The following is a 15,271-nucleotide window of genomic DNA, read 5'->3' on the forward strand; positions in this document are numbered from 1 at the left end:
TCCTTTTTTTTTTTTGGGTGTTTACGTGTTTCCGATCTTTATTTTTCCGATCTTCATAATGCATCACTCCTCCAAAAGGAGCTTGTTAAAAATATATATGGAAGCATATATATATATATAGCCAAAGCAACTAAAGAAACTAGAAGAGATAATTCCTATTTCAAAATATATCCTAATATAACTATAATTATATCCTTAAATAAGTTTCAAATAAAAGATATAGATAATAAAGATAAAAGTAGATAAATATAAAACTCCTAATTCTAATCTTATACGGCTGCATCATATTGGTACTTAAATTTTCACAATTATGACAAAGTTCAATTGAAACCACGACCAACGTGATATAAATATAAAGAAATTAATACGATGTATTCAATTTCCTAGCTCCAGAACAAAAGTTATGTTGCCCTACTCTTAAACATAATCAGCACATGGGCGCATTCGATGATATTAATATATAACCTTAAAATAAAATTAAAAAAAAAAGAACAAATATAGAAATTAACTAAACGATTAGGAGAGATAAGCGACTAAAATATATAGAAACCCATATAATATATATGTTTCTATCACTAGTTCTTGAATGAGGAGACTTGAAGAATCATGCATGATGGGGACTTGAAGCGCTTAATTTAATTAAGGAGGTCCACGTTACCGTTCAGAAAGTGGAGTTACAATAGAAGAAGATGTGGCATAGGCATAAATATATATATATATATATATATGTGTGTGTGTATATATAGTGTGACGACCTTACTTGGAGGCTACCACTGTAGCTGAATTTTAACTTGTACTTACTGAGATTTCGTAAAATTTGCAGAACATTTGTTTTTTTTTTAAATGCTATTTAGAATGCTGCAGCATTCTTTTAAAATAAAAAATAAAAAAAATAAAAAAAACACTGTAGAAATGCTGTAGCATTCTTTTTAAAATGCTTTAGGAATACTATAGCAATTCTTTTTTTTTTAAATGCTGTAGCATTCTTTTTAAAATGCTTTAGGAATGATGCAGCATTCTTTTAAAATGCTATAGGAATGTTGTAGCATTCTCTCTTTCTTTTCTTTTTAAACTTACTATAACGACATATATTCTGGCAGTTTACACAAACTTAGCATTATACTACAAACTTCTAAAAATACAAGTTTATAGACATACTTATCAAAATCTTTTAAAACTTTAACTACTGCGGAAAGTGACTGCGTGAGCAGTATCCATTCACATCTCCACCATTCATCTGCCGCTCGTCATTGCCCTTCAAGAATTGCTGATAGGTTTCTTACCTACAGCATGAACATATCTGATTGAGCTTTCACTCAGCAAGTAGGAACTATCTCTCGCAAAATAACTGTAACTACACATGAATAAATATGCATGAGCTGATTATGCTTAATTATGATGTCTTATCATCTTATCTTATCTTTCTTTCTTACTGATGGGCCCGAGTGTTCGTACCACTTGCGCGCAATCATCGGGACGTGAGGGTTTGCAAGGTCCCCCATGACACCGTGATTATAACTAAACTGAATGTCTCCCTCTCAGAGGACATTATTATTTTTTTTTTCTTCTCCCTTGGGAGCCTGAGTCACCTCCCTCTCAGAGGCTGGTACGGCACTCAATTGATATTATTCTTATAAGTTCTACTTTACTTTTTAAGGTGTATGCAATATGACATAGCATAGCATACTATAACATGAAATGTACTCAAACACGTATAGTTCATGTGCACTACTTAAGTGTATGCAGTATGATCTAGCATAGCATACATAACATTAAATTAATTCAAACACATGTAATTCATGTGCACTGTTTATGTGTATGCAGCATGACATAGCATCGCATATAATACTTAAAGCATAAACATGCATATATAACATGTGTAACTTTTTCTTTCAATCTATTCATACTGTAGGTGAGATTCCTACTTACTTGATTTACAGAGCTAGAATTCACTTTTTGCCAAATCGCCTCTTCTCTTCCTTGCTTACTTATGAAAATGAACAGCCATTAAGAGTGTGAGATTAACTGTCGTTTGCTATTCTATTTTAGCAACTTATGAAGGAAATATAGCCCTTTACTTAAGGCATGTATTCCTTTCCTTTACTGAAGGATAATTTACTATAAGGATCAATTTATTAAATCCTCAAAATCTTATTTTCCTTAATTGCCCTTAACATACCTATGTCTAGATTGAAAATTATTTACCCAATCTAGTAACTTATTCTTCATAATTTTCCTCATTGGACTTATTATGATATTAAGACCCAATTCGGCCTAGAAACTTATTCACGGCATTCTAACTCTTAGGCCGTTGAAATTTAAACTCAAATGGGATCTCTTAAATTGATGCAGGCGTTGGACCCACATTCAATCTTCGTAATTCTAAAGACCTAACATATTAGGCTCGTTGGTGCCCATCGGGATGTTTTGCTCGAAAAAACTATTAAGTTCTTAAAAGAACCTATTTTTCTTGAAAGTTTCTTTACGAATATTTTCGTTAAAATGAGATCTAACACCATAATATTTTACTAAAATCATATCTCAGGTTCTTTGATAACCTTTTGTTAAAAATTAACACTGTGTTAGTTTTGTTTAGTTAAAACTGTACAGTTTTTGAAATTTACATTTTACTACATCTTAGGTTTGAATTTTGAAAATCTATTCTTCATGACAATTCTTCGTTTCAACGAGGTCTAAAATTGTCATTTTTGGAGAAAACTGAAATTCAGCCTCTAAAGGCTTCGTTTGGCTGAAAACAGTGGCTACAGTTTTTTTTTTTTTTTTTGTCTACCTAGAATACTGCAGCATTTTAAAAATGTTGTAGGAATGCATAGCATTCTTTTTTTAAAATGCTATGGAAATGCTATAGCAATCTTTTAAAAATGCTATAAGAATGCTATAGTAATGCTATAGTAATTTTTTGAAACTGTGTTGGACAGCCTGTCCGTTTTTACAAAATGGCTTCAAACTTGCTTTTAGAGTTAAAGTTGGGTTTTCTCATAGTCACAGAAAATGTTCAAAACATCGAGACCTATAAGTTTAAGCTTAGAAATACTAAAAAATCCCGCTCTAGGATCCTCATTTCTGTGTTCAAAGTAACCAAAAAATTTTTCCTCCAATCCACAATAAACAACTTAAACCAAACATAAGCTTACCACATAATACTAATCACACTAACCTCAAAACACACAAAACCAACATAAAACTCACACACCCTTATTACAAACACATTTCATTGAGAATCACAAATTACATCAATGGATTCTCAAACTTAAACTTTGCTAGAAAAGAAAATAGAAGAGAAAGGTTTTAGAGTTTATACCCTTGAGGAAAGAAAATCCTTAGTTAAACTCCTCCTAGAACACTTTGATCCTCCTTTTTCTTCCTCTAAGGTTTGTTAATAGAAGAGTATAAGAAAATTTGAGAAGAATATTTCTAAATCTCAAACTTGCTAGAACATAAGAAAGAGAGATTTAGAGTTTATACTCTTGTAGAGATTCTTGACTAGACTCCTCCTAGAACCCTTTGATCTTCTTCTTCTTCTATTGTTTGCTAGTGGTTTAAGGTTAGGAGAATGAGAGAAAATTTTTGAGAAGAAAGGGTGTGGTGTGGCCGGTTTTGGGGTGGAGAGAAAGAGAAAAGAGAAAAATGAGGCCTAGCTTATGATGGTTCCTTTTATAGACATATTGGTAAAAAAAAATTTTACACCAATCAACTCCATCATTTGAACCAAATTTTTGGTTCAAATCCCCTAAGTCATGGCCAGTTCGAGGTGGAGAAAAGGAGCAAGTATGCCATGATTTCCCCTTCAACCACTACCATCACATCACCTTAACATGAAACCCTCTAGCACACTCAACTAGCCAAAATTTGGCTCTAATTTCACTATGAATGGCCGGCCAAGTGGAGAAGGAGAGAGAGAAAAATATTACCTACCCCTTATACTTTTTTCCACTCTCTTAAGTTTCCTTTAAAACCGTTAAAAAGTATACTAACTGTAAGGAAGTACTTAGCTGACAGGAAATTCTGATTTCTGACGGTTCCTTTTCTACTGCTTATTTACAGTTCAATATTAATCCTCGACTACTTCGATATCACGTTAAATTCTTATTCGTGCAATCTTTCGAATTGTTTCAAGTCTTGAAATTTATTCCATACTAAACAAATTCTAAACTTAAATTTCTGCATTATATCCCGGGAATGACATTGTTTCTGACGGTGTCAACTCCTGAGCTGACATTGTACCCTTCTACTATAAGTATTTATCTTGTGACTTCAACCTAGCTGTCTGGCAATTAAGGATTTTCTCTTCTTTTAAAATGTCAGAGCGTTTTTTTTATACGCTGCTAACATCATGTTGTGCTTGGAGATTCTTGGAATTAAGATTCTCAAACTACATATGTACTGAAAATTCTTCTACCATAAAGAACGGCGATAATTTATCAATCGAATTTACTTGATCGTAAAACATGAACTTAGTATGAAATATACTACAGAATTTAGGAATACAAATGTTAATTCCATAAATCCTTCAGTCACAAAATATAGCATAATATTTTTTAGGAAAATCCTTGGCTTAAATACATAAATTGTATTATTTAAAGTCTGAGATTTTCTCAGTCATTACATATAGAAGCTACTACTTCTGTAATTCCACTACCTCAGAGACAACACCAACTCCCTCACAAGAGATATATCAAAACGTATGGAGCCCAGCTTCCAAAAAGAGATTACTAACTAAATGATAAAGATTAACATTTGTGGTGGCTTTTGTAAAATTATATAGTGGGGGCCTCGCCTATATATGATCAATTTCCACGTAGAATTGAAGTTCTATTCGCATATGAAGTAGTATTCTAATAAAGTCTTTAATGTGTATTATTATTATTATTATTATTATTATTATTATTATTCCATTTTGGATTAGGAGTTGTAAGAATATTGGGTCTCTTCGATCAAATCTGAATCTCTCCAAATATATTTTGTATACTCGTTTTATTATTATTATTATTATTATTTTTTAGAATATGAAAAAAATACTTGGAACACCATTAGTACTGAATATACCTCAATAATATAGGGGCCGATTTCTTTTAGTGTGTGATGTTAACTACTGCAAAACCAGTTAACTCTGTTCTTCTTTTGGTGATTACGTGTCCCCGATCTTTTTATTTATTTATTTTTTAATTTTTTTGCAAAACCAGTTTTGATATCTTGAGACAAGTATCACAATGCAACACTCTTCCAAAGTTGAGTTTCTCTGTCAAAATATAGCAATCATAAGTACTTCTCATTTTAGTGCATACAAATCAATAGAAATGAATGGAAAGAACTTGTCACTCCTTTTGAAACAAAGCAAAGAAAATTTCATTTACATCCTCTTGACACGATTTCTTGATAAACATTGGATACGGCAAAGGCGAAAAAAAAGAAAGTAAAGTTTTAGTCTTGTTGAACTGGAAATTACTTTTTAATTTTTTATCCATTGTTCTCTTCTTCTAACAGCACAAATCTAAAAACAACAGAAAAAGGAACATAAAATCATAACACGTTAAGAACGAAGGGCCGGCCCAACCATGTACACGCCTTCTAAAGATGAAAATGAATTATCCGAGAATGAAGACTATTTCAATCGTACATAAGAAGTTTCTCTAATAGTTACTGAAAAATATGAACTACTGAAAAGATTATAGTTTCAGCAGTTAGATTTATATAAAAAATTATCAATTCGCATTTTTTTTTTAATCTGATGTGGTTTTAATCAGATTAAACAGTCAAAAACTAGTCATACTGGTAAGGAGGTCCTATAAGAGAAACTCCCTCTTATTATATAGAAAACTTTAATCGTGGTGGTTTGTAAAATAAAATAAAAAAGGAGTTTCTTTAGTAGTTCCCGAAAAAATAGATTACCGATAATCCTTTACTTTTTAGTTGTTAGATCTGTATCAGAATCTATTTATTCTACATATTTTTTTAATTTAACTTGATTTTAATCAAATCCAACAATAAAAAATTAAGACTACTGGTAGGGCAGACTACCAAAGAAACCCTTCTAAGAAATATACTACACTTATGTAGAATATATATATTTCGTATGAAACTTGGCAAAAAATTTCCAACTTCTGCGTTGCGAAAGCTGTGTAGTTTTGAATGGAGATCACCAGATTGCGACTGCACTAATATTTCTAATTAAGTATTCCCCCCAGTATTCAATTTCCACATACTCTTTTTTGTTTCTGCGCAATTAAGCATAGTTGCAGTCATCTTTCTGACCTACTAGCATAATATATATATATATATATATATAACCTGTAACCTCCCTACTAATGTGTGTGTGTGTGTTTTTTTTGCCCTTTTATTTTGTATATCTCCATCATAAGAAATTTCGTGGAAGCAGAACAAGAATTTGTTGCCCCTACTTTACGACTTTGCATGGATTTATTATATTTGAGAAATTGTTAGAAGAAAAAGTGTATGTGTGTTGTCCACGTGGATGAGAATTTAAAATGCTTTATATAGATGGAACGATCTAAGACCTAATATGTTAATTTTTGGGGTCAATTTAGGCTCCTGAAGTGTTGGGCTAGTTTTACATGTGGTGTCTCCTCAACATGTGGTATCATAGCCAATGATTCGTATGGACCAAGTGATCACACTCAGCTATAGTTCCCACATTGCCTCCCATGGAGAGTTGGTTTGCCGCAATTTGGTGGAGCATTGGTGGACTCGTATAGTTTCGGCTCCCTTTCCCATGTTCGAGTTGGCTACTGTTTACAGTGTGATGCTTGGATGTGTCGACTACTAGAAACTTTGATTTCAGGGGAGCTCCGTGAATACACACATGAGGAGGAGATTGTTGAAAAAATTGCGCACGTGTGTTGCCCCACATGAAAAGTAAATGAGAATGTAAAGTGGTTTATATACATGGAAGGACGCAAGACCTATGTCTGCGGAACTGAAATTGTGGTGGGTTTTTTCACCCACCCGCGTTAAAAACTTCCAAACTTTTTTATTTATTTATTGGAGAAAATAGCCAGCTGTTGAAATGACAATTTGTTTAATACCAATTATGTTTCTTTATGTTGGAAGCATACTCAAAGTAGCTTTTCGACTTAAGGATGGCAAACAAAATATCAATATGTCTAATACACTAATATATATGGTGTCTATAATATGTGCGTTGTGGCCTTATAAAAGCTCTCAGGCTCAAGGAAGTAGAGACCAAACAAAACAAGGGCATAACCACCAAAAGAGAAGAAAACATCAGCGCAAAGCAGAGAAGAACTCGGGGAGAAATTCTAAAGCCAACCCAACAAATAACATGCTATCCTATAAGGCGCATCTATCCAGTTTTAAAGCAACAACATTCCGAGCCCTCGCTCAAAGAAAAGAGAAGGATAAATCCTCCAACAACTGAAATCTGCAAAATGCCCAACTTAGAAGCCAATGGGACCGCCCACAATGCAGCAAAATCTTCTCCTTCGATGACATGAGAAGGACCTCTCTCCACCTTGCACCACAACCATTGAATCGAACCTTCAAAATTGAAGAGCATTGCCTCCGAAGCACGTTATAATTTGTCGTCCTCAATTTGAATTTGGTTATGAAACATATCCACACCATCCCTTAAGGCAAAGTCTTCTCGTCAAACCATTTATATACAATCACAAATGATTCAGTTCATTCCTTTTGGGACAATCAATGCTGATATGACTGATTTAATTAGAAGTGGACCAGCAACCAACAAGGACACATGAATTGATCACCAGTAACATCTCCACCTGCATTTTTCTCAAAGCAGTCCCCAATGAGCAGCGGTGAACAAGAGAAAGCCAATGCAGTGACCGAGAATAAAAGAAAAGAGAGCTATTTTAAGAGTTTGTCTAATGTCAATGTTAGTTAACAAAATAGCAACAAGAAGCAACACTTCGAAGTCCCAAAATTAATGCTAATGTTAGTTAACAAAATCTTACCACATTCGGAAACACCATAAAGATATCTTCCATCTGTTTTCTCTTGCAATTTAACTCTTTCTAGGGGAAACACCATAATTGAGTTTGTCTTTCTTCTTCAAAAATATCACAATGTAGCACTCTGAAGCACTTCTCATTATACTGCAAATAAAAACATGATAAAGAAATGGACTTATCAAAAACTTATTGAAGCATGGCCAAAACATCCTATATCATTTTCATGGAAATAACACGAGCAAAGTTCATAAGTTGGATAATCATGGATATGAAAGAGGGACAAATTGGATCTCAACAGTTTAAAACCAATTCAACATAAATTAATAGTAGAAGAAATAGATCCATCGATACATGAACTAAAAGGATGATGACCTGATACTGCAAGGATTTTGGCTAAATATTATGTCAAAACCTGGACCACACTTTACGCCGTCGGATCAGGACTCTTCTACTCATCCTACAATCATACTGAACTCGATTAAATACCAATCTAAATGCGTTTGAAACAATAACAGACATTACCCCTATGTTAAAAGGTTATTTGTTACATGAACTCTCTTTGATCACTAATACCCACTTACTGATGTTGGGTGGCATATCAGCTATGTAAACTCAACTAGTAGGATTTCAAAGTCAACGGATAACAGGTCTGAAATATGAAAAACTGTTTCACGTTAGTAAAGCACCTAACAAATAGGAAATGCCAAAGTTCAATGGTAACAAGGGCCCCATTATCTGATTGGTAAGTTTACTACATTTCAGAAAATAAACAGATCAGGATAAAACAAACACTTTGGGTACTAAGAACCAGAGAACAATAAAAATCCTTCTTTTTCCATCAACATTAGTCTGTACCTAAAAAAGTTACAACCCCTTTTAAAAGGCCACACTTATATATTAGTGACAGTCCAGTCTAGTTGCAGCACTTGGGCAAGAACTATAGATATTTATGGCTGTAAAGAAATGCAAAGAATTTCAAAATGTATTGCAAAAGAGCGAACAGGGGACACACTTACACTGCCATAAGAAACGCCGCTACAAGAAAACTGATATTCGCATAAACTTAACCCATCAGAGCTGCAGCAATGCCGGAACAGCCTTCGACATGCAAGAAACGGCCAGCATTCTTTGCTACAAGAAAGAGAACATCAGAGATTAACAACTTGTGAATTTCAAAGTACCTTAAGCCCTGCTTCTTCAATAACCACACAGATCAGAAACCAGGTATTAGGAACACAAATTGTTACACCATAGTCGAGACATCGACCATTCCTTCGAACGACCGACGCCGAGGACTCCTGCGCGGAGGACCAGCTGTTGGCATCGAGGGTAAGGCATAGAAAACGTGCCCTATATGTCGAGAGATAGCGCAAGAGGAGAGGCACCGGGCGAGGGCTCTACATACTGAGACCGCGGCGTCGAGGGAACATTGTCGGTCCTTTTTGCCAGGAGTCATGTCAACCCGAGGAGGGAAGTACTGATTCGACTGCTACTGCAGAAGTCAAGAAGTCAGGCGGCAGGTTGAGAGGATCAACTGCGTTTCTAGGAAAAGTCATCATGAAAACTCACCTACCCTCACGAGGATCGAGAACAGACGATGGCTTCCTCCTTGGGAGCCGGGAATATGTAATCCGGGTAGAGGCCTATAAATAGAACAAAAGAAACCCAGAAAGGGGTTAGACACCATTGATATTATAGAGAGAACTTGTAAACATCTGAGAAAGTAGTGCATGCACAAGTGGATTAGACACAAAATTATTGCCGAACCACTATAAAATCCTTGTCTCTTCTACATTACTTTACTGCTTATTACTTGATCCTGTGGTTAGTGCAACTGTGAGCGTTTCCAGAGAGGTAATCACGAGTTGTCAGAAAAACACCGTCAACAATTGGCGCTAGAAGGAGGGCCAGAAGCCCAGAAATTTAACCCAGCTTTGAACCAAAAGAAACTGTCATCATGCCTCCCGGCAAGCGTGTCCGGAATACCCCCACCGCAGGGACCTCAAGGGATCCACTTCCATCGGCGGCCGCGACTCCCCCAGACCGTATCGACCAGCTCCAAAAGCAAGTCGAAGCGCTGACCGCGGCCGTGGAAAAAATGGCTACGGCCCTGGCTGGGCGGGAACAAGGGTAGGACCCGATGCCACCGCTTGAGGATGCGCCGATGAACCCGGTGAATGCCGTTGTTGGGGGCCAAGTGATTGGCGACCAACGTGGTGACGCCGAGGAAGTCGCTGACAGTCAAGCGGGCGATCCACGCCCGTCAAAGTCGAATAGGTCTGTTGGGAGCAGGCAACGCGCGGCACGGAGGAGAGCGTGGGAGAAGGCTGCGGCGCCAGCTGTGGACAACAGAAGTGCGCCCCCTCGACCGCAACAGGATCCACCTGGGAGGAACGTCGTCCCCGTGGGATCCACGTCGTTGCATGGTGGGGACCTGAGGGCAAGGCTCGACGCCCGACGTGGAAAGGCCGTGCAGCTGACGAAGGAAGATGAGCTCGCAGCAAAAAATAAAGCTCTGGCCGAGAAAATGGCCAGGCTGGAGAAGCAGATGGGGAGTCGACTGAACAACTTTGAGTAGGTTGTGGGAAAGGTGGCCGAGGCAGTTAACGTCGATGCCAAGATGTATACGTCTCACGACCACCCGTTCACGGAAAACATCATCCGGGTCCCACTTCCCAACAAGTACAAGTCGCCTACCATTCCGTTATACGACGGGAGGAGTGACCCGGACGATCACTTGGAGGTGTACACGGGACACATGGTCCTGCATGGATACCCCGAGGAGGTGATGTGTCGGGCGTTCAGGAATCACCTTTCTGATTCTGCGAGGAGATGGTTTAGGTCCCTCAAACCAAACTCCGTCACCAGCTGGGATGATTTGAAGAACGCCTTTTTGACTCAGTTCATAGGTGTCAAGAAATACATCCCACCAAAACAGAACCTGTCGAGGGTATACCAAGGACCTAACGAGTCCCTGAAGGACTGGATAGCCCGGTTCGGGGAACAGGTCGCTGGCACTGAAGGAATCTCTGATGAAGTAGCCCTGATGGGGGCGATGTCCAGCAAGAAGAAGGACATCCCCTACAGCACAGACCTCGACCGGAGGCCGCCCCACACCTATCAGGAATTCCTGACAATGGCCCAGGGGTTCATAAACGCCGAGGAGGCCAAGAAGGCCTTAAAGAGCAAGGCGGCAACCCCTGCCAAGGAGGAGGTAGGGCAGGCTAGCAGTCAGAACAACAGCAAGAAGCGCCGAGGTCCTCCTCAGGTGCAAGCCGGGCCAAGGTACAACCCGGCACCGAGCAACAGGGGCGGCAACGCCTCGACGAGCCAGGGGGAGACCAAGCGCCCCAAGCCGCAACGGTACGACGCCTACACTCCCCTGACTATGGGGATCGAGGACGTTTACTACGAGATCGGCCATCTCCAGGTCCTGCATCGACCTCCACCCCTAAAGTCTGACCCGGCACGGAGAAACCAAAACAAATACTGCAGTTTCCACGGCGAGAGTGGTCACACCACGGCCGAGTGCTACGACCTGAGGGATGAGGTCGAGAGGCTGATCCGGGAAGGGAGGCTAGGCGAATACCGAGCCGACCGCCGGAACAACAACAGGCGCAACGACGACCGACGGGATGAGCAGAGGCGCGATAACCCGCCCGAACCAATTGGCGTCATAAGAACGATCTTTGGGGGACCGTACCTCAGCGGTACCTCTCGACGCGCACAGAAGGAGTACGCTCGAGAGGCAAAGGAGAAGTTCAGCCAGAGGATCATGAACGTCTCTGGACGCGAGGCTAAGGCCGCGTAATATGAGGACGCCGAGATCACTTTCTCAGAAGCTGACGCAAGAGGGGTACATTTCCCCCAGAGCGATGCCTTGGTCGTCGAAGCCATGATCGGTAACCACACGATTTGCCGTATCATGGTCGACAACGGTAGTTCCGTGGACATCTTGTATGCAAAGTGCCTCGACAAGATGGGGATCCCCCACTCAAGGCTGCAGTACAGTGCCCAACCACTGTACGGGTTCACAGGAGACAGCGTCATCCCGGAAGGGGCCATCGAGCTACCTATGACCATCGGTGACCGACCACACACCTCAACCGTTATGTCAAAGTTCCTGGTGGTGAATGGAGGCGACCAATACAACGCGGTCATAGGACGCCCGACCTTGAGGGCCTTACGGGCAGTAACGTCCATCGACCATCAGGTGATGAAGTTCCCCACGCCAAACGGGATCGGCAAGGTCAGAGGTAACCAATACGAGTCAAGACTCACGTACTCGGAAACCATCTGCCACTACGCCGAGCCGACTCAGGTACGGAGAGAGCTACAAATGGTCGAGACCAGGGGAGAGGGACTCGACTTGGATTTGAGATTCCCATGTGAAGAACCCGGAGCAGGACCGGTCGAGGAACTAATTGAGGTCCCCATCGATGAAAGCGACCCAACGCGAACACTGAGGATAGGCTCGGAGTTGGGGGCACAGAACCGGAAAAAATTGGTCGAGTTTCTCAAGGGAAGCCTCGACGTGTTCGCCTGGACCCATGAGGACATGGAAGGAATAAGCTCCGACGTCATGTGTCACCGACTAAACATCGACGACAAGTTCCCGCCAAAGAGACAGAAGCGTCGACCAATGAACGCCGAGATGTCCGAAGCCCTGCGGGTAGAAGTGGACAAGCTCATGAGGAACAACTTCATCCGAGAAGTCTTATACCCAGAATGGGTGTCAAATCCTGTCATGGTAAGGAAGCCAAACGGGGAGTGGCGAACGTGTGTCGACTTTAGTGACTTGAATAAAGCCTATCCTAAGGACAGCTTCCCACTACCCCGAATCGACCAATTGGTCGAGGCCACGGCAGGACACGAGCTGCTGAGCTTCATAGACGCATACTCTGGGTACAACCAGATACCAATGCTCAACCGCGATGAAGAGTACACGGCATTTGTCACCGACAGAGGGCTCTACCGTTACCGAGTGATGCCCTTCGGTCTCAAGAATGCTGGAGCGACCTACCAACGTCTCGTCAACAAAATGTTCGCGGGGCAGATAGGAAAGACTATGGAGGTCTACGTCGATGATATGCTGGTAAAGAGCAGGAAGACCGGAGACCATGAGGAGGACCTGGGAAGAATGTTCGGTGTTCTCAGAACGTACAAAATGAAGCTGAACCCTCAGAAGTGTGCCTTCGGCGTCGCTTCAGGGAAGTTCTTGGGTTTCATGGTGAGCAGTCGAGGAATCGAGGCCAATCCGCAAGAGATTCAGGCCCTTCTCGACATGGCATCGCCAAAGAAGCCTAAGGAGGTCCAGAAGCTGACAGGCTGTGTGGCCGCACTTAATAGGTTCATCTCCAATTCCACAGATAAATGTGTACCGTTCTTTGACACCCTGAGGGGAAGCAAGCTGTTTCTGTGGACAGAAGAGTGCAAACAGGCGTTCCGACAACTGAAGGAACACCTTGGCAAACCCCCTATGCTGTCCAAACCTGTGAACGGAGAGGTGCTGAGCCTATACCTGGCGGTCTCGGAGCACGCCGTTAGTTCGGTGTTAATCCGTGAAGAGAAGAAGGTGCAGCTACCAGTGTATTACACTAGCAAGCGCCTCCTCGACACGGAGACGAGGTATCCCCAGATGGAAAAGCTCGCCCTCGCGCTAGTCGTGATAGCGAGGAAGTTACGGCACTACTTCCAGGCCCATAGCATTCAGGTCTTGACCAATCATCCCCTCAGGCAGGTGCTACAAAAGCACGATGCCTCTGGTCGCCTCCTTAAATGGTCAATAGAGCTCAGCCAGTTCGAGATCAATTACAAACCACGAACCGCTATCAAGGGCCAAGCCCTAGCCGACTTCATGGCAGAGTTCACAGGGCTACCAGCCGTGGTCGAGGAAGCCGACGAGCCACCACGATGGAAGCTCTACGTTGACGAAAGCTCCAACGACAACGGCAGTGGGACGGGACTGGTGTTACACACACCGGAAGGACACTAGGTCACCTCGGCCGTCAGGTTCGAATTCCCCGCGTCCAATAATGAAGCGGAGTACGAGGCACTGCTCGCCGGACTCCGGTTGGTGGAGCACTTGAAAGCTGAAAACCTCGATATCTTCAGTGATTCACAACTCATTGTGAATCAAGTGAAGGGCCAGTACCAGACCAGGGACGAGAAGATGGCTGCGTACTTGAAGAAGGTTAAGGAAGCCCTGGAAAAGTTCACCACCTATGACATACAGCAGATTCCGAGGGCAGAGAATAGCAACGCCGATGCACTCGCCAGGCTGGCGACGTCGAGAGACGCCGATCTTTTGAACCTGGTACCCTTGGAGGTCCTAAAAACCCCGTCCACGGAAAGGCGGCCCGAAGTCGCACCAGTGGACCTCCAACCTAGCTGGATGGATCCAATCATCAGGTACTTGGTCAGCGGCAAGCTTCCTGAGGACAGGCGGCAGGCCCAAAAGATGAAGTACCAGGCAGCAAGATACACGATGCACAATAACCTCCTCTACCGCAGAGGGTATTCGACGCCCTTACTCAGGTGCCTCGACGCAGTGGATGCAAAGAGGGTGCTATCGGAGGTGCACGATGGGGTTTGCGGAAATCACGCGGGAGGACAGTCCCTGGCCTACAAAATATTACGACAAGGGTATTATTGGCCTAGTCTCTAAAAAGATGCGGCCGAGTATGCGAAAAGGTGTGAAAGCTGCCAGAGGTACGCCCCGACCCCTCGACTGCACTCAGAGGACCTAACGTCCATACTATCCCCCTGGCCTTTCGGAAAGTGGGGGATTAACCTCATTGGTCCCCTGCACAAAACCCCAGGGGGGTACAAGTTCGCTATAGTTGATGAGTGAGTTTTACTCGCTCATTTGGTATCGTTTTAGACTTAATATCTACTTGGTTTTCGAGGTTTTTGTTAGTTTTTATGTGTGTTTTCGTTCTTTGTTTGAAGGATAGGTGGAAGTCTATGATTTGGAAGGTTTTGGACAAATTTCGGTGGAAAAAGACAGCAATCATAGTGCTTAGGCGCCAATCTGTACGCCTTGGCGCTGAGTTATACGGAATCAACAATTTGGGCAGAACTGGTGGTGCTTTGGCGCCAGTTTGTAGCGCCGCGGCGCCGAAATCCGGTAGAATTTGTACACTGGGCAGAATGGGCAGCGCTTAGGCGCCCATTACAGCGCCGCAGCGCCCAGGCATTTGACACAGTAGCGCCGCAGCGCTGGAAACTCAGCGCCGCAGCGCTACGACGCGAGAAATTACGCGTTTTGAAGGCCAATCGCGCGAAAACTTACCCGTTTT

General features: G+C 41.8%; 2 protein-coding genes across 2 annotated transcripts in view; both read left to right on the plus strand.

The window, feature by feature from the left end:
• Positions 1-10,590: 10,590 nt before the first annotated feature.
• LOC112092074 lies at positions 10,591-11,781 on the plus strand. Its single transcript, XM_024167262.1, has one exon. It carries the CDS (start codon positions 10,591-10,593, stop codon positions 11,779-11,781), a length of 1,191 nt encoding a protein of 396 aa, XP_024023030.1.
• Positions 11,782-11,895: 114 nt separating this feature from the next.
• The window catches only part of LOC112092075, a 5,008-nt gene continuing 1,632 nt past the window's right edge, over positions 11,896-15,271 (plus strand). The window contains exons 1-3 of the mRNA XM_024167263.1: positions 11,896-13,938; positions 14,116-14,559; positions 14,922-15,099. Of these exons, the coding sequence (XP_024023031.1) occupies positions 11,896-13,938; positions 14,116-14,559; positions 14,922-15,099 (2,665 nt within the window). The remainder of the gene's footprint in view (positions 13,939-14,115; positions 14,560-14,921; positions 15,100-15,271) is intronic.

This window comes from Morus notabilis, unplaced genomic scaffold (assembly GCF_000414095.1).
Source record: "Morus notabilis unplaced genomic scaffold, ASM41409v2 Scaffold1420, whole genome shotgun sequence".
Taxonomy (NCBI): domain Eukaryota; kingdom Viridiplantae; phylum Streptophyta; class Magnoliopsida; order Rosales; family Moraceae; genus Morus; species Morus notabilis.

Excerpts from the sequence above, each read along its gene's own strand:
- LOC112092074 (XM_024167262.1), top strand. The coding sequence starts at position 10,591 with ATGTATACGTCTCACGACCACCCGTTCACGGAAAACATCATCCGGGTC.